General features: G+C 44.6%; 1 protein-coding gene across 1 annotated transcript; it reads right to left on the reverse strand.

Moving 5' to 3' along the window:
- Positions 1 to 5,079: 5,079 nt before the first annotated feature.
- Positions 5,080 to 16,342, reverse strand: LOC119545493 (spermatogenesis-associated protein 31A6-like). Its single transcript, XM_037851045.1, has 6 exons — positions 16,209 to 16,342; positions 15,730 to 15,804; positions 15,085 to 15,413; positions 7,596 to 7,653; positions 6,949 to 7,009; positions 5,080 to 6,679 (listed from the first exon to the last, which is right to left on the reverse strand). The coding sequence occupies exons 3-6, from the start codon at positions 15,178 to 15,180 to the stop codon at positions 5,104 to 5,106; spliced, it is 1,791 nt and encodes a 596-aa protein (XP_037706973.1). The 5' UTR covers positions 15,181 to 15,413; positions 15,730 to 15,804; positions 16,209 to 16,342; the 3' UTR covers positions 5,080 to 5,103.
- Positions 16,343 to 24,242: the final 7,900 nt, after the last annotated feature.

Consider the following 24,242-nt stretch of genomic DNA (forward strand, 5'->3'; position numbering starts at 1 on the left):
CTGAGGTCCCTGTGAAGTTCATGAGGTCCCCCTGAGGACTCTGAGGTCCCTGTGAGGTCCCTTTGAGGTGTCTCTGTGAGATCCCTGAGTTCCCCATGGGGTCCCTTTGAGGTGTCTCTGTGAGGTCCCCGTGAGGTCCCTGAGGTCCCCGTGAAGTCCCTGTGAGGTCCCCATGAGGTTCCCGTGAGCTCCCTGAGGTCCCCGTGAGCTCCTTGAGGTCCCCGTGAGGTCCCTGTGAGGTCCCCATGAGGTCCCCGTGAGCTCCCTGAGGTCCCCGTGAGGTCCCTTTGAGGTGTCTCTGTGATGGTCCCGTGTTCATTGCCAGCCAACTTCCCTTATGGGAAGAACCAGCTGGCAGGAGAACGTACCTGGACCTGTTCCTTTATCTCTGCTGTTCAGTCAGTGTCGCCTGGCTGAGGTCCTTCTCCAGGTAGGAGCAGCAGGTTCAGTGGGAGTTGGTTCCATGTTCAGCTCCTCTCATCTCCCAGGACTGTCCTCTCAGTGTCCCTGAGAGGAACCCAGTAGTAGCGAGGCCCTGGCCCGACCTCCTCAGCCCCCGATGGCTGCCTTCTGCTCAGAGCCCTGGGCTTCTCCTGTGGCTCCTGGCCTTGCTCTCACTCATGCACCCACTCTGGGGGCTGCCTCCAGAATTGGGGCCCTGAGACAGGACCTGGCCAAGCCAGGCTCTGGGGCTGTGCCCCCTGCTTCCTGCCATCCCAGGCGCCATCTGGGCCCCATATTTGGTGCCCTGACATGGGTGTGGGTACAGCGCTTGGTGTTGTGCAACTGCAGGGACGGGTCCTCCTTGTCATCCAGATCTGCAGCAGCTCCTGGCGGGGAATCTCCACGGTGGGAATTACGCCCCCTGGGTTGTGCCGCCCTGAGGGTCCTGGGTGTGCACAAGGCGCGGGGAAACCATCTCTGGAGAACTCACTCATCACCCTGCTTTGGGGCCCTCGTGCTCCCCCACATGGGCAGGGGACTGGGCAGGGGAAACCGGTGCTAGAAGCAGAGTGAGAACAGGGGCCCTCTCCTGGACTGTGCCCCTCCTTTGGCCACCTCTTGGCCCCCTTGGGCTTGCACCTCCTGTTGCTGCCTCAGCCCCTGGAGGAAGGGAGGACTGGGAGCCTGGTGGGACTTGCTGTGTGTGTGTGTGTGTGTGTGTGTGTGTGTTGCTGCAGGTGTGACCCCACGCAGGCCCCTCTGCCCTTTTCAGTCCCCATCTCTCCCCTGGGAGCAGACCTGGGGGAATGTGCGGTGTAAAGAGGAGCGGACTGGGGGTCACGTGCCTGCCTCCCCCGTCCTGGCTCTAGTGGGTGGAGACTAATCCTTTCAATGGGTGAAAATCAGGTCGATGATGGTGCGCGATCTCACTATACATATTAAGAACTCCATCTTCCCTGCTGGGGGCCTTCGCCTCCTCCATCAGCTCTGCCCTCTCGTGGTGGGTAAAGTTGCTGACGTGGAGCTGGAGACGCCGCGTGGAGCCCTGAGCGCCCTCCACTCTAGGCTGCAGATGCCTGGGAGCCCCCCGTCCCTGCGCCTCCTTCATGGGCCCCGATCCTTTCAATTCTTCACGCGAGGTCCTCAGCGTCCACCGTCACCCGCCTCCACGGCCGGACCGCTCGCCCCAGCCCCGCAGCCGTCAGCTCCTTCTGGGTTGAGGCGGAGGGGACGGCAGGGGGCCATGCACGAGGCCAGTGAGCGGATGCACTTCATTTGGGGCGCGGGGTGCGCGCGGTCCTCAGCAGCCTCCCCACACTCCCCACCTCCACACCCGCAGAGCCGGGAGCTTGGTAGCGGCTGCTGCTCCAGGGTGTGAGAAAGGAAGGGGCGGGGACAGGCGTGGCTGTGCCTTTCATGGAGGCTGAACTAAGAGGGGGATGCAGACCCGTTTCCCCAGCCTTCATAGGGGAGGCTCGGGGCTCCCTGGGGCAGGTGACATCTGTTTCCCACCAAGGGATCCTGGGACAAGATTTTTCTCACCTCTAAACTCAGGGCTCATTGCCCCCTCCCCTAAATGCCCCCTGTCTCCTTTAGGATATGTGTGAAGCTACTTGTCTCTGACACATCCTAAGTAGGGAATTTCTGGTCGTATCTGTGATGCCTCTAAAAACCCATCCTCTCTACAGTTGCAATAAGTTCAATGTAGAGAGAGCTGGAGAGAGACAGTCTGAGCTGGATCCTGGGGTCAGGTCCTCTTAAGTTTTTCTCATTTTGAAAAGCCCTGAATGCTTTTGTGTGTGGTGTTTTTTGTCTGTGTGTGTGTGTGTGTGTGTGTGTGTGTGTGTGTGTGTGTGTGTGTGTGTGTGTGTGTGTGTGTGTGTGTGTGTGTGTGTGTGTGTGTGTGGTGTGTGTGTGTGTGTTGTGTGTGTGTGTGGTGTGTGTGTGTGTGTGTGTGTGTGTGTGTGTTTTGCAATGACAAAACAAAGGAAACTGGGGTGAGGGTGAATGTGTAGTAACATTGTTAACCTCCCACCATGCCTCCTTCCCTTCTAGAAACCAAAGCAGTGACTCAGCATGCTGACCCCTACACCCCAGCGTGACAGACAGAAGCCACCACCTTCTTATGAGAGAAAAACATATGTATTTGGGGAATAATAAACATCTTGGTTTGGGAGAAGCCAAAACCATAGAACATGGGTTAGCATGAGGAAAAAAAAAACAACACAGGTTTTCCTCTACTTGGACTGCATGCTCCCTTGGACAGAAGTTTTCCCACTGAGACGGCCTGGAGAAGCATTTTCCGGTTGACCAGAGAAGCCATTTCTCCACTGACAGTGCCGTGGGCAGTGGGGAGGGCGGCCCGAGTTCCCTGTCATCCATGGCAAATGGTGGTAGGAGCTGACTGGGGATGTGGGCTCCATGGGGTGGAATGCACAATTGCTCATCTTGATACCCACAATTTTCCAGATATTTCCGTCCTTGTCTCTGATCCAATTTTCTATGATAGGGCAACTCTCAGGGGTGTCATGGCGATGGCAGGTTGTATCACTCATCACTCTTCTTTGTTCCACATGGGAGGAAGCTCCGTGACAGGAGGGGCCCCTCCCAACTGGAACCTGGACCTTCTGCTTCTGCTTACTTAACTCTGAGGCCTGAAGTGCTATTTTCTCCTCTAGCATCTGGCCAACAGCTGACATGAGCTCCCGAGCTTCAGCATCAGCAGCCTCTTTGTTCATACAAATTGGTTTGATTTTGACTGGTTCCCGGCCAAGGGCAGAGGCTGCTGTGGGCTTGACCTTTTGCAGAGGTTCTTTCTGCCCTTTGTCTTTACTGGAGAAAACCCACTGAAGAAAGCGACTCGTCTTTTTTCCCTGGGGCCTCTCGGGTGGAGACTCTCCCTTCTCTGGCAGGAACTGGAGGTTCTTGCTTGGGGTGTTTGCTATTCCCCTCCCCTGGCCAAGTGGGCCCATCTTTCTGGTTGGGGAACTCCCCAATCTTGCAAACCCTTCATGTTCTTCTCGTTTGGGCCTCCTACAGTCCTCTCTCCTGGTAGCAGGGGTAAAAGTCTTGTTCTGGCTTTTCAATGGGGCCTGGGGCTTCAAGATTTTGGACTCCTGCTGCACCAGGCTGCTCTTTCCAACTGCCATGCAGCCATCTAGCACTTGGAGAACTGGCCTGTTCCCACTGGTTGTGCTCCGGGGACGGCGCTGGGGCACTTGAGAAGCCAAGATGCCTGCAGCAAGGGGCACATCAGTGCGGCCATCTCGAGGCTCAATCTCTGGCTCAGCTTTCATTTTGATCTCAGGTTTACTAATGACTTGCAATTTAGGGCTTGGTAGTTCTAGAACCTGGGCAGCAGACATTCTAGAGGGTGTGAAATTTTGACGGATCCCTGGAGACCCTAAACCGCTGAAATTCACATTTAAGACTGGGGAGTCTGCCTGCTCACTGGCTCTCAAGATGTCGCTATGCTGGGGTTGAAGAGCAGGGGACCCCTCGCTGCTCTCTATGACCTTTGGAGATTGGGATTCTACATCCATCTCCAATACTGATTCACCAGGGCTGGGGGCTCCTGGGGTATTATTACTCCCACTCTCCTCCCTTGGCCCATTCTCTCCCATGACTTGACTTGAGGTGGGCTCCAGGCTGCCTCTCTGGGTCTCCAGGACAGTCTCACTCTGTCTGGGTCTGCTCACGATGCTGGGGGTGAGGGGCTGAGGAGACTGCCTGCCCTCCTCTCCGGTCAGAGGGGGCCTCTGAGAGCTTGTGGTCATCACCAGGAGGGGCCTGACTTGGGATGCTCTGGATTTCCTCAAATGCAGGGGATGGAGCAGGGAGACGACTCTTCAAGGTGGAGGCTAAATTTGTTGGTACCACCTTCTCTTCCTGACTCACCTGGGGGTTTTCTCCCAGAGGCTTGCCAACCTCGGCTATTTCATGGGTGACTGCTGTGGGAAAGGCACACTGTTGAGGAGGTGAGGCTTGGGCCTTTCTCGACTCAAACAGTTTTATGGTCTTGAGAAGTTTAAGGAGTAGACTCCACCTGTGCTTCACCCAAAGCTTTTTCCTATGTGCTTCCAGCACCTTTTGTGTGACCAGATTGAGGAAGAGAAGCTCTTGGGAGGTGTTCACGCAATATTTCTGACCATCCAAGCATATCAGCTTTCTGGTTTCCATCTGAGTGTCCGACTTGGACAAGGCATGGCTGACAGAAACCCAAGAATGCTGCACTTTCATAGGGGTTGTACTCTTATTGATCTGCCACCACTTCTTGTCCATATGGACTTCTAGGTCACTTTCTACTTGTTTCTTCTCTGAGATCCTTGCTAAGACATTTCCTGATGGCATCTTCAATTCATTTTTCGACTCCTCGGTAGAGTCCTTCTCAAAGCTCTCTGATTCCTGAGATACAGTATATCGTGAGACCCTCCCTAAACTATACCCCAGATCTGCCTTTGGGTCCCTCCCTAGCTGGAAGTTTGCTGAGTTGCACAAATGGAAGCCTCCTGGGTGCCTGGCTTTCAGCTTCTTTATGTCCCTGCTACTTTGCTGTGTACATACAGAGGGCCGAGAGGGTTCTTGACAGATCCCTGGTGATTTTCTCTGAGGCTGCACCTGTTCCAGACCTACATGGATCCTACGGGGCAGGCTGCCCTGCTATTGGACAAACCTCTTTGGAAGGTGTTGCTCCAGGTGCCTGCAAAGCACGGGGCTGACAGGAAAATCCCCAGGAAGGCTGGAGACTGACTTGTGGGCCTGGGAGGCCTGGCTCTCCTGGGGAAGGTTAGAACTTAGAGAACTAAAGGCTTCCTGAGATCGTGTGACCACGAAGGGTAAAGCCCTCCAACTCTCTTTTTGCTTCTTCAAAATGTGACATTCCAGGTGTTGAATTGCAATTGGCATGAGGGATTGTGACTCATTCTGGGAGGTGGGCCACAATTCTCCACAGGAAACAATCTGAGGAGAAGAAGGTACTAGAATTGGGAGAGAGGATGAGAGATGGACCTGGGTCTGGATCTGAGCCAGAGGTTGGGGCTGGAAATGGACTTGAGATATAAGTGAGGGCTGGGGTTGTGGCATGGTTGGAATCAAGAGTTGGGATTGAACCACATAATGTGGCAAGGCCTGGGACTGTGAGAGGAGTGAAAATTCTTCAGCTGGCATTTGAATTGGTAAGGCACTAGAGATTCCATTGAAGAAAACAGAGGGAAACTCTACTGCAGAGCCAGAACCCCTGACAGTAGCCACCAGGGACTCACTGTGCAGAAAGGGGAGGCCCCAGAAGAACTGGCTACATTTATGCCCCAAATGATCCCCCAAGGTCTCAGGATTTGGGGACTTCTCAGGGCTGGGTTGCTGTTCTGGTTTGTCTTTGGTGCTCCAGAAGGGTTGAGGGACTGTGCTGTCCTGCTCATCAGGAAGGGACTTAAACACATTCCCTAAAGAATTCAGACGGTAGTCTGGTCCCTCCTTTTTTTTTTCCTTCCAACTCTTCAATTCCACTGTCTTTGTGATTTGCAGTTCCAGGAGCTTCTGGACATCCGAGTTGAGGAAAGAGGGGCCACCAAATTCCACCTGCCTGTTTACGGGGCCTCTCCAGAAAGAGGCTTCTCGTGAGTGATGGGAAAGATGCTCTTGCTGGAATTCAGAGTGTGTTGGGGTCGGGAAGAATAGGTCTTTTGTAGCCGCCCACCACCAGGAGGAGGCCAGAATGGGACGGCTTGACCGGTCAAAGCTTGAGATTGTTGGCGTAGAAGCAGACAACCAAGACTTGTTATATAAAGATGCACTCAGTGGGAGTGACATCAAGTCATGCTGAGAAAGAGTCAAAGAGGAGCCTATCAGTGGTGGAGCAGAGAAGGCTGTTGGAGGCTGAGGGCAGGCCAAGGAACCAGAGGCAGGTGGTGGGGGTGAGAAAGGTGCGAGTGGTTGGCGTGAGCGATGGTCTAGAGGTAGAAAAGGCTCTGATGGCTGAGAGGCACTCAGAGGTGAGTGCAAAAGACCAGGAACTGAGGGGGTGGTCAGGTATGGTGAAAGCTTGGAGGCCAGAGGTAGAGGGGGCTTGGTCAGAGGAACTGTGGAAGCCCAAGGGGACACAGCGGGAGCAGCGTTGTCTATGGGTTCCTCATGTGGCAGATGGGCTTCAGCAGGTGCCGTTTTGCACATCTCAGCAGAGGGGTCTTGACATAAGAGCTGATGAAAGTTGCCCTTTTCAGGGAGCTGACCCAGGTGGCTGCAGGAGATAGGAGGCAGAAGCTGCAGCCAGGAGCAGAATGGGGCCAGGAGAGCCTGGCAGAGGTGGGAGAATCCGAGGCACCTGGCCCCTCCACTCCCCACCTGTCTTCACCATGCTCCTGCCCTCCCTCACCCCAGAGTTTTCTGTTTCATTCTCTCCCCATGGATTTCCCATCCTTTGTCAGTCCCAGGCCACCCTGTGGCTCTCTGATTGCATTGGAGCTGGTAGGAACAGTGACACAGGAGAGAATGGGAAAGGTTACTCACCTTTGCAGAAGCAAGAACAGGTCTTGAGTCTCCTTCAGTTCTTGCAGGCTCTCTCTGCAAGCTGGAAATCAGGGGACTGGGTTATGGGTGGTGAAGGTAGGGGCCTAGGGATCTTACAGGAACCTGAGTGGAATGTCCTTTTAGGGGAGACCGTTGGGAGATGAGGCTCTGGAGCTCAAGCATCTGTGTACAAGATCACATGATCCCTGATTGTAAGAGGAAGGCTCACGTGTGGGTGGGCTGAACCATTTACACAGTGTTCCTACATACAATACTCACTGTGACTTCTCAAGGAGAGCCTTAGGGAGGTTAAGCAACTTGTCCACAGTTGGACCTGGATATTCTACCTTCAAATTCAGCCACTATATCTGTCTACTACATCCCACACTGCTCCCTAATGGGCACCACCCATTGCCCAGGCCCATCATTGCTTCATTCCCAGAGAAGGTCCCAGCAGGTAATCTGACAAGGATCCTAGGCTTGGATTTCCTTCCCAGGAGCCTCCCTCGAGGGTTCTGTTTCCCCAGAGGGATGTGCTCTAGTGCCTGACACCCTCCATGACCATGGACCTGGGCCCCCAGGGACAGGAGAGATTGAGGTTAACGCCTGGGGTAGGGGGAGTCAGGGTTGAATAGGGAGGACCTTACCTTTCAAAGCTCCATTTTTCTTCCTCCTCCTGTTCCTTCCCCTTGTCCCCATTTGACGCTGATAGACAAGAAAAGAATGAAGAGCTGGGACCCAGTTCTTTTCTCTCTCAAGATACACAGCAGACATTCAGTATTCATGAATAACATGACTCTACATTTAATTAATGGGGCTCTGTTTTTCCATTTATTCATTTTTATGGCGGGTAAAACTATTTTTTTCCTTCTTTGAATAATTCAAAGAAGAATTCTGTGAGATCTGCAATGGATTTCAAGAAGGGGACAGACTTCAGACCTGTGCTCTGTCAGGTGGATTCTGCTTCCCAGGGCTAGAGCTCAGCTCCAGCCTCTGATCAGAGGCTCTCATGGCCTCAGCAGTGCTCTCTAGATCAGTGCCAACACAAAGGAAAGCCCCAGAGATGCCTGTCAAGGGGAGGTGACTGATGAGCCAGCACTGGGCTCTCTGGTCCTGCAGAGATCCAGAACTCTCTCTGAAATCCCATCATTGGCTGCTGAGTCCCTGTGTTTGGGGGGTCACCCTGGAGCCTTTACCACAGTGAGACAGATGGGCTGAAATCTTCAGGTAGAAACCTTGGTGTCCAGGCTATACCCTGCCCTGCTTGGCGGGGCCCTAGAAGAATGGTGTTGCATTCTTTCCCAAGATTTCCCATCTCAAGGATTGCTCTAGTTGATTTAGGAAAGTGGAAATAGGAAGAGAGAAAAAGAATGAATCCCTGTTGTGTTGGGCTGAGTGTCCCTTACCTTCTTGATGTATCTATGTGCCTTAGGCAGCGGTAGAGACGGATAACTTGGGAGATATGGAAGTAACAGAAAAAAGAGCCCCACTCCACATAAGAGGGCGAAGATGATATCAATCAGCCATGAAGTGGAAGTGGAGCTCAGCCATGTAGTAATAAAGCTTCTTAAGGAAAAGAGATAATTGTCCATTGTCTGAACATAGCACAGCTGCCCACGGGCAACTGGGCAGTAAAAATGAGCTCTGGACTGGAGTTCCAGGCCCACATCACAAAGCTATGACTTCATCAAAGAGTTCAGAAGGGTGGGGGAGGGGACAAAAAGAGGAGGCTGGCAGCCCCTCCCCCACCCTTCCTCCATCCTTGGCAGTCTAGATCCTTCCAACTATACCCTCTTCTCATCGATGGACCTTATTGCAATTTTCTGTTCATTCCACCTGTAACCCAGATGTTGCCTGGTTTCCCTTATCCCTTGGAAATCTTGGCTTGAGTCCCACCGATTTCATAGCCTTTGAAAATCTGAAGCCCTGACACTTTTTGCTGATTACCAGGGATTTTTACTCTCACAATCTCTTTGTCTTAAACTCTAACTATCCCACATTATGTTTTCACCTTGCACCAACCCAGACAGAGAATTTACATTTATTCACACTTATTTAGCTTTGTAAATTTTGAATAATTTTTTAAAATTTTTATTTCAGTCAATCTTTGCCATCTTCAAACAGAGGGACTTGTACAAAAACTAAATTAACAATTTATTATTCAAAGATCACAAAGCTAAATAAGTATAAAATAAATTGAAAAAAATTAAACCTTCAAAGGATATTTTTAAAAGTATCCAGAATTTTTGTTTCTGAAATTAACAAACATTAAACTGCTCAAAAACTTTGGAACATTTTGTACATGCACCTGCACACACCTACACACTCATACCCTCCGATGAAACAAACCAATATTTTCAGATCTACAAATAAAGCATTTCTTTCCATTCAAATGCCTTCCTTTAGTATTTCTTGTAAGTCAGGGCTGCCAGCAGTGAATTCCCTGTCTTTTTTATCTGGCAATACCTTTACTTTGCCTTCATTTTTGAAGGATAGATTTGCTGGATAGAATCATTGGTTGACATTTATTTTTCCATCTCTTTGTATAGGTCATACCACTGCTTTCTTCCCTCCATTGTTTCTTATGAAAAGTCGGTTGTTAATCTTATTGTGGGTCCCTTGTGCAGAAGAATTGTTTTTCTTTGGCTGCTTTCAAGATTATCTCTTTAAGCAGTTTGACTGATACATCTAGTAGTGGATCTGTTTTTATTTTACCAGGGGCAAATATTAGGTATGTAGGTTTTTTTCAACAATTTTGGTAAATTTTCAGCCATTAGCTTCAAATATTTTTTTCTTCTCATTTTCTCTCTTTTTTCCCTGAGACTTCCATTCCACATACATTAGTGTGTGTCATCATGCATCACAGGCCATTTTTCATCAATCTCTTTCGTCTCTGTTCTTCAGGTTAAATAATTTTTATTAATTCACCTTTAGGTTCAGCGATTCTTTCTTCTACCAACTCAAAGATGCTACTGAGGCCCTCTAATGAATTTTTCATTTCAGTTATTTTACTTTTCAATTTCAGAGTTTCCATTTGGTGCTTTTTAAAAATTTTTTTCTAGCTATTTATTGAATTTCTATAATATTTGAGTCATTGTCATTATACTTTCTCTTAATTCTTTCAATATTATTTCCTTTAGTTCTTTGAGCCTATTTACAATAGCTACTTTGAAATCTTTGCTGAATCGAACATATGTAGACACTTAGAGACAGTTTCTAATGCCTGTTTTTAATCCACCCAAGTATGGGTCACATCTCTTTCTTTTCATGTTTTGTAATTTTTTACTGAATACTGGACATTTTAGATAATGTAGCAAGTCTGCATTCTGATTTTTCCCTCCAGAGAAGGGAAGCTTGTTTGTTTAGTAGCTTGCCTGGACTAGATCTGTGGTTTCTGTTTGCAATATGTGGTCACAGATGTCCCTGCTCATCTCATTTTCTTACTTTTACTTATGTATGGCTTCCTGGAATTACTCTTTTGTCTGCTTGATTTGTATTCAGCCAACAGTTGTCAACAGTTTTACTCAAATACCTCAGCAGTGAGACCCCTACTCTTGCTGATGGATCTGTGTGTTGGCTGGGAAGTGAATTCAAAATTCAGGCCATTTACAAGACTTCTCGACTCCTGCCAGGCTCTCTTGCATTTCCTCTTCACAAGCTATCAGGCTCCATCATTCTTCAGGCAAGTGTGGATAGTTTGGGCCTTCTCTTCTCTTACTGAATCTAGCAGAGCTGCTGATTCTTCCTCTTTGCTTACCACTGAGATTTCAACTTTGACTGAAAATGCTCCAAATCATGTGAGCCCCTTTGGCAGTGATAGTGTAGCTCCTGGTTTTCATCAGTTGCCCCAGCCAGGATGAACTACCAAAGCAACAGAGCTTGGGTTTGGGAGGATTGTGAGCAGCCCCCAGAAAGAATGCCACAGGCCTAAATTCTTCTTACCTTAGTTTGATAGCTTTAATGAATAATAACTTCTCAGTTTATTGTATATTTGGTCAATTTCCAGAGTGCTGAAATGCTTGTTTTTGGCAATTTTTTCCAGCTTTATAATTGCTCTTTGGGGAATGTCTGTTGTTCTCTTTACTCCAGCATGCAATACCAATGATCTGTGGGAGTACGCCATCCTGTTTTGTACATTATTTTAATCCTTCTTCACACATTGACTGTCCCCTCCCCTCCCCTTAACCGTGTCTGGCACATATTAAGGGGGTTGTGATAGATCATTACACTGATGATTCCCACCAACCAAACACCACTTCAGTATTCACACCCTTGTATGTTTCATTGTCACAATGACTTTGGACTTGGCTATGTGTCTTGATTTGTTCAACTAATCATCAACAAGCATAACGTAAGCAGAGGCTAGATAATAACCTGCACATTGGACTTGTGTCTTAGAACACAGCAGCTATATATGGAAGCTCAGTCTAGCCTAGTGGAGAAAGAGTGATCCCATAGAGACCAAAGTGTCAACATTCTAGCCACCCTGTTTCAAGACCCCAGGCATGTAAGGGAAGCCATTTTAGACATCCTAGCTCCAGCCAACACATCAACTGAATGAGCTCCATGAGTGATCCAGCAAGCCCAGTAGAATAAACCATAGCTAAAGCACATTATCATGAGAAGTAAAGGTGTTGCTATTTGCAGTCCCTAAATTTTTGGTTGGTCGGTTACACAGGAAGAGTAAATGGACCATGATGTTTGTTTTTGTAATGGTATGGCTTTGACATAGATAATTTGAATATGATCTAAAGTAAAGCCATTATGGCAAAGCTTCAGATTTTCCAAGCAACCCATGTGTGTCTTCATTGGTGAAGACTTTGCCAACTTCTTATCAAGGTCTATGTTGATTGTTCTCAATATAGTTCTGTAATAAATTCTCTGAGAGTTTGTTGTGTCATCTCGTTTGTCCCTAGAGAATTCCTGAGGTTGCCATTCCGTAACTTATCTAGGTTGGAATGGGAGACAAGACAAAAGTGAGTGATAATTTTCAAGAAGGAGGAGGTTGCTATGTAAAATTCCCATCATGTATCTCCTGGGAGTTCCTGGGTGGGCCAAAGCCATTGAATGTAAAATATTGTTCTTAGGAGAAATCTCATGGGAAAAAAATAAAACTAAAGTGAAAAAGAAAATTGAAGCTCCTGGAGAAGAGTTATCTTGTAAAGGACTCTTTTTGTGTGCAGGAGTTAGGGTGGAAACTGGGTTTCTGCAGCCTGGGGTGGGATGATTTCCTTCTTAGGCACATTTGTGAATATAGAACAATGCCAGGGCACAGTGACTATGATGTCAGTAATTAGCTCTACTAATTGCAAGCTAGAAAAGCATAAGCCAAGCTAGGTTTTATGTACTATTTTAAAAAGACTTCTGTGGATTCTTATTCAAACCAAGATCATCACAGATTGCAGTTCAGAGTCAAGTCTGTGGAAAGAACAAACACAAGAAATGTAGAATGAAAATGTTCCAGAACTTAGGAAGGAATTTATCACAAAGAAAACAGTTTCATTATTTTTTCCAAAAGGCTCAGAAAATAGAATTTAACATCTGACCCCAATTCAAATGGCCACTGTATACCATGAAGTCCACATTTTCACAACCTTCTTTCTAGATTTTTACATCTCACTCTTTGTATCAAGGAAAATTTCACCCAATTAAAAACAATTTTATGCTCTCAAGAGTATTGTTTTTTGGGTCCTGGAAGGAAAGAATAATTCAGGTCAACCTTAAAGGGTGCTATTGCTGGAAACCAGAGAAAAACAGTGCAGCTGTCTGGTGGGTGAGAGTAGCCCCAAGAAGAGGGTGGAATCAGCCAGGAACCTAAAATAAAGGAAAGGCATGGAAAGCATTCTGAATTCCTTATCTGGGTGGTATATCTCACTCACTCAATTTACTTTATTTCATTATTTGTTATTTTAACACACAGCAGAGCACAGGGCAAGTTTGTTTTGCTTTCGCTTCCTTGCTGAAAAACTCCACTAGTGTTTCAAGTTACAACAGGCTGTTCCTACCCCTGAGCACCTTCAAGATTTTCTTTGAGGGGGAAAATAAATATCTGCTGTAAGATTACATTCATTACATATAATTCCTTGCCCAGTGCCCATTTTCAGATTCTGGCCATGCACCTTACTGTTTGTTTTCCACTCTAAGGCAGGTCAGAAGGTTTTCTGTTTTCCATTTTCCACAAGTCAGTAAAAATGGCATCCTCTTATCGGAGAAAAAAATGCCCTAGTCCTAGAGTTAAATATAGGCTAGCTAACCAAGTTAACTCATCTAGGATGAATCCTGAGAGAGGCCTGAAAATGGAGACAAGAGACTTGGGGGGACAGGAGTCTGGAGGAAGGGCAGTGTGTTTGGAGGAGGAATGGGTGGGGACAAAGAAAATAAAGTAGGCAAATAAAGGCAATAGCTAGATTTAAAATGAACACCTGCGAGAAATGAATAAAAGCAGAAAAGATCATAGCTTTATTCTAATACAGTAGAAAAATCATAGTGGATGCATAAAAAAGAAAAATGGAATAATTTCCTTCTACTTGTGGTATGCAGATATTTTAGAAAAAATGACTTATTAGACTAAAGAATAACTACCTAGATTCCTACAAATGACAGGTTCAAATCCTAGCTAAAGGTTAACACATGACCTCTGCATACTAAATACCACCCAGTGATCACTCTGTATTTTGAAACATTCAGGCAGTCAGTGGACACACCTCAACTCCCAGCTGCAGGAAGTCTTCCGTGCCTTCCAGAATATCGTTCTAATGTCCTTTGTTGTGGATTTCACTTCCTTTAACCTCACCCTTGAAAATATTGCACGCTTAGCCTCAGCTTACTCCAACCTCTCTCTTATAGGTGTGGCAGAGGCAAACAGTGGTCCCAGGGGCCAAGAAGTGCTTCTTAAGGCCAGGAGACAGATTTAAGACACTGTAGTATCTGGTGATTAGTATTCACTGAGAGGACTCTGAAACTCCCCTTCTTCTTGTCCTCCCCGCTTCCACCCTCAAAGCAAGTCAGCATTAAACTTCATTCCTTGAAAGGAAGTTCTGAATAGTGGTTCTGACTACTTCATTTTCAGGCCCTCGTCAAGACTGCTGCCCAAACTTTAAAGGTAAGTCAGCCATGCGTCTGCCCCATGAATTCTAACACAACAGCCTTTGTCAAGTAGAAGTGGTTCAGTGAAGAATTTCCATTCTCTTGAACATAAAATCCTCAGGGTCCCCTTCGCTGTTCTCATTCTCAGAAGACATGGTGGTCACATCATTCTCAGAAGCCACGGGTGCGAAGATACAGTTCCTTCTGGTTCAATGTAGTGGTGACACTGCCTAGTAATCTACAAAGATAATCGCTTCCCCTTCTTTTTTTGTGTGCATGCGACACTGAGTTTGGGAGATCTTATTTTTGGCTTAAAAAATAATAGGTAGAAGACATTTCTTTGAAATACTAAGCAAACCATAATTCTTTTTCCTTCTTTGGATATTTTATGATCTCATTGGTCACCTCACAAGCATTTCCAAAACACCTAAACCATGAGGGTTAAACAAACAAGAGAAGCTACTAGAGCAGGTGAGGTATGGTCAGAAAAATCAAGACTGTTCAAAATGAAAACTTTTTCCATTACTCTTTAACTGACGTACATACATCCCTTTTCTTTAAAAAAAGAAGGGCTGAGGGTCCATTTTTCACACCCCGAATGTCTAGCTACAAACTATTATACTCCCAGGTTGGTTCTTTTTCCCATTCTCTTCGCAGATGCCCTGTGCTATCCTCAAGCGCACTCTGAAACTTTGGTATCGTCTTCATTATGATGGGCTTTGTGCATATTCTCAGATGCTGCCACGCCCATTCTAATGCAACTCATCACAGAAGTTATCAGCAAGAATTTGGCTTCAGAATGCTATCAGCAAGAATTTGGCTTCAGAATGAGGAATGATTCATCATACATTCTAGCAGCAGAAAACAACACTGCTATTTTAAATCCATTGGTGCTATCAAAAATCGAACAAACAAAAAACCCCAGTAAAATATAATTAAGCAAAAACAACAACAAAAAAAGCATATCTGCTGTAACATTTGTAAAGACATTATTCACTTATTTTTAAGAGTTTTCAACAAAAGTCATTTAGGAAACAACAGATGACTTACCTTGACTTCATAATATTTACTATAGTGACAAATCAAGTTTTCACTTAATACAGTTTCAGGGGAAAATAGGCAGTCCCAATTTCTGCGAAGCAACATACTGAAATTCCGAATTTAGGAAAACAAATTTCTCATTTGCTTTACAGTAAATAAAATCCCTCCTGTTGTTTCAAAACTAATACACTTATTTCATCTTCTGTCTCCATTTTGAGATGGCTCTGAAGTCGAGGTGAGTGAGTGTGCTACAGTTTGTGCTACAACCACATACAGAAACCTAAGATTGGGTGATTTATTCTGAACACAGTTTTTCTTTTTTCAGAGATCCTTTAACCCTGCAATAAGAAATAATAAATGAAATAAATATTTATTTTAATATAATAATGGAATCCACTTAAGTCCCATTGCTTTAACAAGCACAAAACAAATCTCCATCCCAGGTCACTCTTATTTCATGAAAACACAGTATGTTGATAATCATTAGGATTATCAACCAACATTCCTATAGCACTATCCATTTAATTAAATCTACGGTTTACTGCACATTTCCTGAAAACTGTACAGAAAGATGCTACTCTATTGTGGTCAAGTACTCAGATGCAAAAGAGATCTGTCACCAACTCCATCCCGTCCTATTTTTCAGGACCCTACCTTTTCAAACACCTCTTCGTTCTCCCTTCGTTTCCGTTTTCTGGGTCTCCGGTTCACTCGAATCCATTTCGTGACCTGAAGTTCAAAAACCACAGCGCATTTTAAGCAGGACGGCGGGTCCCGAGGGCCGCCCCTCGGCGAGAGAAAGAAACGGTCAACCGCCTCGCGACGCAAACGTCCGCGGCTTCACCTGGAGAAGCCACAGGCACCTTTCGCGGCTCGCACGGCCGCCTCCGCGCAACGGACTCCCCGGGCGCCCAGAGTGCGCGCGGCCCCCAGACCCCCACGCTCCGGGCTGCGGCGCGCTGAGGCCGTGACCTTCGTCCCCGGGGTGCGCGCCGGAGCCCCCCAACAAGGGGCCATCTTCCCGAGCCTGTCGCGCGCCGGCGCCGGGGGCTGCGCAGCAGGGACGCGGCGCGGGACCCACCGCCCCGGGCAGGAAGGGGAGCGCAGGAACCGCCCGAGCGGCCGCCACTCACCTCGGCGCTCACTTGCCGCGCGAGCCCGCACTCCGCCCCGGCCTGGCGCTCCTTCTGCAGCGGCTGCGGGGGCAGGAGACAGAGTCAGGTAGCTGCTCTGGAGGTAATGAAGTTGATCCATCTTGAAGTCCAAGTTTTTGGCTTTGCTCTTGAAGAGCTTTTTCTCGCTGAAGTTGTTGGCGACTTTTCTTCATGAGGAGACGCCCTTGTGGTTCAAACGGATCTTGAGTCTGCTTTAGTCGCCTCAGCTCCTCCTCAGAGAAGCCGGCCCAACCCCGCGCCATTCGCCCCCACCGCCAGCAACCCGAGTGCCAGTACTGTAATTTTTGATATAAATCTCAGAAGGTAAGCCATTCTAAAAGATACAAAAAATCACTTAAAAATAAAAAATAACATACAGTGCTAAACCATTTCTAACAGGGAACCTACATGTTACCACAATTAGTGCTACCAAAGTAATCTATTAAACATTAGAGGAAAGCAAGTTTGCAAAATATGTTCCAATAATTGCTGACATCATTTATTTTTACTCTCAGCATGCCTTATCCACAGAAAATTCTAGAAATGATAGTTAATATCCCAGACTAGCCTTCAAAAACATTTAACTTAAGGAAGAGCTGAATGCTGTTTATCAGCAGAAGAATATGCCACAGAGGATGTGGACAGCAAATCTTAATGGCTTCACCTGATCCAGCCATATGTGGGATTTAACCTTTTTCCCCACCCCGTACCCATAACTCCATTAAATGTTAATATCACTCCAGCATAAATTATGTTGACAATAATAATAATTAACTGAACATTAATTATACAGAAGTAATATGCTTAACATTTTATATCTATTTTATTTTTTAAAATTAGATATAAATTTTTTATTAGAAGTCATAGGTTTACAGAAAAATCAAACAAAGTACTGTTTCCATATACTCCCCTCACTTTTCTCTATCACTAAAACTTCATTAGTGTGATACCTTTGTCACAACAAATATTGTTTTTGAAACAATATTAACAAAATGCAGATTTAAGGTATAAGAAAGCAGGTAATCAGAACCAGGAAAAAGAATGCAAAGAGAGGTGACATGTAGTGAATGCTTAATTTGTGACACTCTACCTAAAATGAAATTAAAAGCCATCTAAGTCTGGACCTAAACCCCCAAACTGCATCTTCACATGACCTCTTCCAAATAATATTTTTTGCAATTAGTAAATTATTAATGTGTACAATAATACTGTTTTGGTTTGGTAAAGCTGACAGAATGCAATATACCAGAAATGGGTTGGCTTTACAATGGGGATTTATTAACTTAGAATTTACAGTTCTTAGGCAGTGAAAATGCCCAATTCAAGGCATCAATAGGATGATATTTAGAGTCTGAAGACAGGCTGCCGGCATCCAGGACACCTCTATCACATGGGAAAGCACACAGCCGGCGTCTGCTGGTCCTTTGTTTCCAGGTTTCATTGCTTTCACCTTCTGGTTCCAGTGGCTTCCTCTCTCAGCTTCTGTGGGCCCTCTCTTAGCTTCTTCAGGGCTTTCTCTATGAGCGTTTCTTAATTTCATCTCTTAGCTTCTGTATGTGTTTTATCCTCTTATAAGGACTCCAGTAAAAGAATTAAGACCCACCTTGGATGAAGTGAGTCACATCTCAATCGACACAACCTAATCAAAAGGTCCCACCTATAACAGGTTAAAGAACATGGCCTTAACTCAGCAGGTAGACTCGCTGCCCTCCCTGCTACAAGAAACATGACTCCCAGGGGTGTAAATCTCCTTGGAAACATGGGACATGTCTCCCAGGATGAGCAGGGACCTGACAATGGAGGGTTGAGAAAGCCTTCTGAACCAAAAGGGGGAAAAGAAATGAAATAAAATAAAGTTTCAGTGGCTAAGAGATTGCAAACAGAGTCGAAAGGTCATTCTGGAGGTTATTCTTATGTATTATATAGATATCCCTTTTAGTCTTTAGCATATTAGAATAGCTAGAAGGAATACCTGAAACTGTTGAACTACAATCCAGTATCCTTGATTCCTGAAGAAGATCGTGTAACTATACAGTTTATACAGTGTGACCATGTGATTGTGAAAACCTTGTGACTCACACTCCCTTTATCCAGTGTATGGGCAGAGGAGTAGAAAAATGGAGCAAAAAGTCAATGAATAACAGGGGGGGAGAAGGGGTATAGGATGGTTTGGGTGTTTTTACTTTTATTTTTATTCTTATTTTTATTTTTTGGAGTAATGAAAATGTTCAAAAATTGTTTATGGTGATGAATGCACAACTATATGATGATACTGTGAATAACTGTACACTTTGGATGATTGTATGGTATGTGAATATATCTCAATAAAATTGCATAAAAGATAATAAAAAATTAAAAAAAAAAACAAAAAACATGGCCTTTTCTGGAGTAATAACAGCTTCAAACTACAACTACTGTACTAATATACCACACCTCCATTATAAAATACACACAAAAATTTAAAAGTAAGGAAAAGGTAGAGTGACCATTTATTTCTAAAATGAATTATTACATACAAAAATTGTGCTACAACTCTGTTCACTAAAATATTAATTTTAAGAGTCAGTGTGATTGATATGCTTAATTTTTTTAAAAAAATCTTGATTTAAAAGCCTAGCTCTAAGAGCAGTTATTTCAATTCTTGATTTTAATGACTGCCATAATGTTTGCTTCATGATATGTAAACCAAATGCAGTAAATTTATTACTGGCTGAGCTTGCCAAATCATTTATACTCATGTTTTAATCCCATCCAGTAAAGACGTACATATGGCTAGTAAAATTTCAACTTCACAAATGCTAATGAGATGTTCTCAAACACTAATGAGAAGGAACAACCAGCAAGAACTGGCAGAAACATCTTTCAAAGCTCCGGGAAAACAGTTAAAGAGGGCTGCAGTAAGAGGGAAAGTCCCGAGTCAAGAAAAAGCTACAATACTTAAAAGCATTAGGATCTTGTGGTATCCTGGCCAGCCCTGCTCCCAGTGCAGATCCCTGGTCCCAGTTTGAGAGAGAGCAGAATAGCCCTCATGCACATACTGGGAGCATGTATGTCTGGCCCAATCTGTTTTGGTGGTAGCCTAAGGGACGTGCCATACCAGAAGTTGCCTTGTGTGTGTCGTAGAAGGCAGCTAACAGAACTCTCATAAAGAATGTTGTGGGAAAGTGGTCAAGTCATGCTGCCTGGGGCAACGCATTGCTGGCTGCAGGACATAACTGAGCAGTGCCCGAGAGAGTGAGGAAACTGTTTCCTAGAGAAGACATTTGTACCCATTGAAACAGGGCAATTCCTAGGGCCATACATACATGTCCAAGACAAGACACATGCACAGAAAAGGATCAGGGAGGCCCCCACGCTTTGGCCTGGATGTATTCTTTCAGATAATTGTATGAATAAGCTCTAAAAGAGAGTGCACTCACAGGTCAATGTGCAAAGACTGCAAAAAAGTATATTCTTTTTTTTTTTTTTCCCTCCTTCTCTGTTTGGGGTTTGCATTATTTTTGCAACTGTTCCGTAAGTTTGAAATTATTTTGTTTTAGTTTGCTATGCTGCTAAAAGCAGATACCATAAAATATGCTGGTTTTTAACAACAGACTTAACAAAGCTTGCTTACAAGCTTACAGTTTTGAGGCCGTGAAAATGTCCAAATCAAAGCATCAAGGCAATGTTTTTTTCCTGAAGACCGGCTTTGCCAGCAATCCTAGACTCCTCTGCCACATGGCAAGGCACACAGTGGCAGTGCTGGTCTCTCCCTTCTCCTCTGAGTTTCCCTGCTTTCAGCTTCTTACTTCCCTGGCAACAAACACATGCAGACACTCACTGTCCCTCTTTTAAGACCCACCCCAGGCGACTTCTTAACTGATATAACCTTATCAAAAAGTCCTATTTACAATAGTTTTACACCCACAGGAATGGATTAACTTTAAGAATGTGATTTTCTGGAGAACATACAGTTCCAAACCACCAGATATTTCAAAACAAAAAGTTAAAAAAAAAAAGAGGGAGACATTAAGATATTCCTAGATAAACACATCATAATGTCAAAATTAGCCAGGTTTCAACAAAAGATTACAAAACATATCAAGAAATAGAAAGCAAGGTCCCAGACAAAGGAGAAGATTAAAGCATTAGTAACTATCAATGAGGAGGGAGGACAAGATCTGGGACACCCCAGACAAAGAATTTTTAATAATGGTCCTACATCTGCTCAGAGAGCGAAAGAGAAACATGGACAAAGAACTAAAGGAAATCAAGAAAACAATAGATAAACACAAACACAGTATCAACAGAGATAGAAATTATGAAAAGGAACCAAACAGAACTGAAGGCCACAGTAATAGACACTAAAAATTCCTTAGAAGGGTTCAACAACAGATAGGAGCTGGCAGAAGACAGAACCAGTGAACCTGAAGATAAGACAATTGAAATTATCCAGTCTGAACAGCAGAAAGAGAAAAGAATGAAAAAAATTGAACAGTCTGAGGAACCTGGGGGAGACCATCAAGCATACCAATATACATACTGTGGGAATGCCAGAAGGAAGAGAGAAAGAGGCAGAGAGAATATTCAAAGAAATAATGGCTGAGAAGTTCTGAAATTTAATGAAAGACATGAATATACCCATATAAAACACTCAATGAACTCAAAACAGGATAAACCCAAATAGACTGATGCCATGTGTTTTAGTTTATCACCTGCTAAAACATACCATACAAATGAAGTGTTAAATTATTTAGTGTGCTACAAAAAATATAGATCCTGCACCAAATAAAAATCTCTTGCCTTGATCTCACACAGAAGCTGAAGTTTTAAAACACAGTCAGGGAAGAAAGTGGAAGATGGCGGCATAGAGAGGAGTGGAAGCTAAGTAGTCCCCCTGGAACAACTACAAAAAACCAGAAACAACTAGTAAATAATCCAGAATAACTGCGGGGGGACAAATGAGACCATCCACTCATCATACACCAACCTGAATTGGGAGGAATGCCCGAGAACACAGCATAAAATCTGTAAGTAAAACCTGCGGAACCAGGTTGGGAGACCCCCTCCCCCATAGCCCGAGCTGCGGAGCCACGTGGTGCCAGAGAGAAGCTCTCTCCCAGCAAGCGAATACAGCTCAGCTGAGCTCCAACTGGGGTTTTAAGTAGCGAGTGTGAACTGCTCACTACAGGTACGCAGCCCCCAAAACAAACAGAGGCTTTGGGTGACGACTGACCTGTGAGAGCCTGAGGGTTGCCTTGGACTGGGTCTGAAGGGGACTATCTCTTTCTTTTTCGGCTCAGTGGAGAAAGCCCCAGTCATTTTCAGTTTCCAGGGCTGTGACTCTGGGAAGGGCGGAGACAGCACAAGCAGAGAGAGAGAGACCATTGAAATGCTAATGACCTCCACCTGGGAGCTCTGTCTTCTCTAGGAGGAAAGGGGTGGGGCCCTTTCCATTCAGAACCAGACCCCAGAGCCTGGGGGAACACGGCCACACAGCCTCACACCAGTCAAGAATTATAGGCTAAAAGGCATCACCTGCTGGGCAGAAAAGCACAGTGACCCGAGGCATCAAAGGGTGGAGCAATTTTCTAAGATACACCCTCAGGGAAACCAGATACTGAATATTTCTTCCCTCTGGGACCTGAGCCTGTTCTGGTCTGGGAAAACCTGATTTGGATAACCAAGGAAAACATGCCTAGACAACAGAAAATTACAACCTACACTAAGAAAAACAAAGTTATGACCCAGTCAAAGGAACAAATGTACACTTCAACTGAGATACAGGAATTTAAACAACTAATGCTAAATCAATTCAAAAAGTTTAGAGAAGATATTGCAAAAGAGATAGAGGCTGTAAAGGAGGCACTGGACATGTATACGGCAGAAATCAAAAGTTCAAAAAACCTACTAGTAGAATCTATGGAAATGAAAGGCACAACACAAGAGATGAAAGACACAATGGAAACATACAACAGCAGATCTCAAGAGGCAGAAGAAAACATTCAGGAACTGGAGAACAAAACACCTGAAAGCTTACACGCAAAGGAGCAGATGGAGAAAAGAATGAAAAAATATGAGCAACATCTCCGGGAACTCAAGGATGAAACAAAGTACAATAATGTACGTATCATTGGTGTCCCAGAAGGAGAAGAGAAGGGAAAGGGGGCAGAAGCAATAATACAGGAAATAATTAATGAAAATTTCCCATCTCTTATGAAAGACATAAAATTACAGATCCAAGAAGCACAGCGTACTCCAAACAGAAGAGATATGAATAGGCCTACGCCAAGACACTTAATAATCAGATTATCAAATGTCAAAGACAAAGAGAGAATCCTGAAAGCAGCAAGAGAAAAGCAATCCATTACATACAAAGGAAGCTTAATAAGACTATGTGCGGATCTCTCAGCAGAAACCATGGAGGCAAGAAGGAAGTGGTGTGATATATTTAAGATACTGAAAGAGAAAAACCGCCAACCAAGAATCCTGTATCCAGCAAAGCTGTCCTTCAAATATGAGGGAAAGCTCAAAATATTTTCTGACAAACAGACAATGAGAGACTTTGTGAACAAGACACCTGTCCTACAGGAAATACTGAAGGGAGCACTACAGGGTGATAGAAGACAGGAGTGCGTGGTTTGGAACACAATTTTGGGAGATGGTAGCACAACAATGTAAGTACACTGAACAAAGGTAACTATGAATACGGTTGAGAGAAGAAGGTGGGAGCATGTGAGACACCACAAGAAAGGAGGAAAGATAACGACTGGGACTGTGTAACTTGGTGAAATCTAGAGTATTCAACAATTGTGATAAAATGTACAAATATGTTATTTTACGAGGCAGAACAAGCAAATGTCAACCTTGCAAGGTGTTAAAAATGGGGAGGCATTGGGGGAGGGATGCAATCAGCATAAACTAGAGACTGTAACTAATAGAATCATTGTATTATGCTTCCTTTAATGTAACAAAGGTGATATACCAAGGTAAATGCAGATAAGAGGGGGGATGGGGAGGCATGTTAGACACTTGACATTGGTGGTATTTTCTGATTCTTTATTCTACTGTGATTTAAGGTTATTTTTCCTTTTGCTGCTTCCTAGCTGTCATTTTTTTTTTTTTTTCATCTTTCTTTTGCCTCTCTACCTTCTTTGACTCTCCCTCCTGCCTTGTGGAAGAAATGTAGATGCTCTTATGTAGATAGTGGTGAAGGTGGTGAACATATAAATGTATGACCATGCAGAAAACCATCGATTATTTACTTGGGATGGAATTTATGGCGAGTGAACAAAACCATATTAAAAAAAAATAGGTTGATGACAAAACCTCGAGGGCAATATACTGAGTGAAATAAGCCAGACACATTAGGACAATTATTGCAGGGTCTCACTGATAGGAACTAATTATAATATGTAAACTCATAGACATGAAATATAAGGTACCAAGATACAGGACGAGGCTTAAGTATAGGGAGTGGTTGCTTAGTATGAGCAGAATGTTCAATTAGGATGAACTTAAATATTTGGAAATGAACAGGGGTGTTGGTAGCAAGATGTGAGAATAACTAACAATGCCGAATGGTGTGTAAATGAGGTGGAAAGGGGAAGCTCAGAGTCATATATGTCACCAGAAGGAAAGTTGGAGGTCAAAAGATGGGAATGTATAAAACTGAATCCTATGGTGGGCAATGTCCATGATCAACTATACAAATACTAGAAATCACTTCCATGAACCAGAACAAATGTATGACAATACAATTAGAAGTTAATAATAGAGGAGCATATAGGGAAGAACTAAATACCTATTACAAACTATATACTACAGTTAGTAGTATTTCAACATTTTTTCATAAACAGTAACAAATGTACTATTTCAATACTATGAGTCAACAGTTGAGGGGGGTTGGTTAGGGATAGGGGAGGATTAGAGTTTCCTTTTCTTTTTTTCTTTTTTCATCTTTCACTTTATTTCTTGTCTGGAGTAATGAAAAGTTTCTAAAAATTGAACAAAAATTAAGTGTGATGGATGCAC

The sequence above is a fragment of the Choloepus didactylus genome, chromosome 10 (genome assembly GCF_015220235.1).
Source record: "Choloepus didactylus isolate mChoDid1 chromosome 10, mChoDid1.pri, whole genome shotgun sequence".
In the NCBI taxonomy this organism is placed as follows: domain Eukaryota; kingdom Metazoa; phylum Chordata; class Mammalia; order Pilosa; family Megalonychidae; genus Choloepus; species Choloepus didactylus.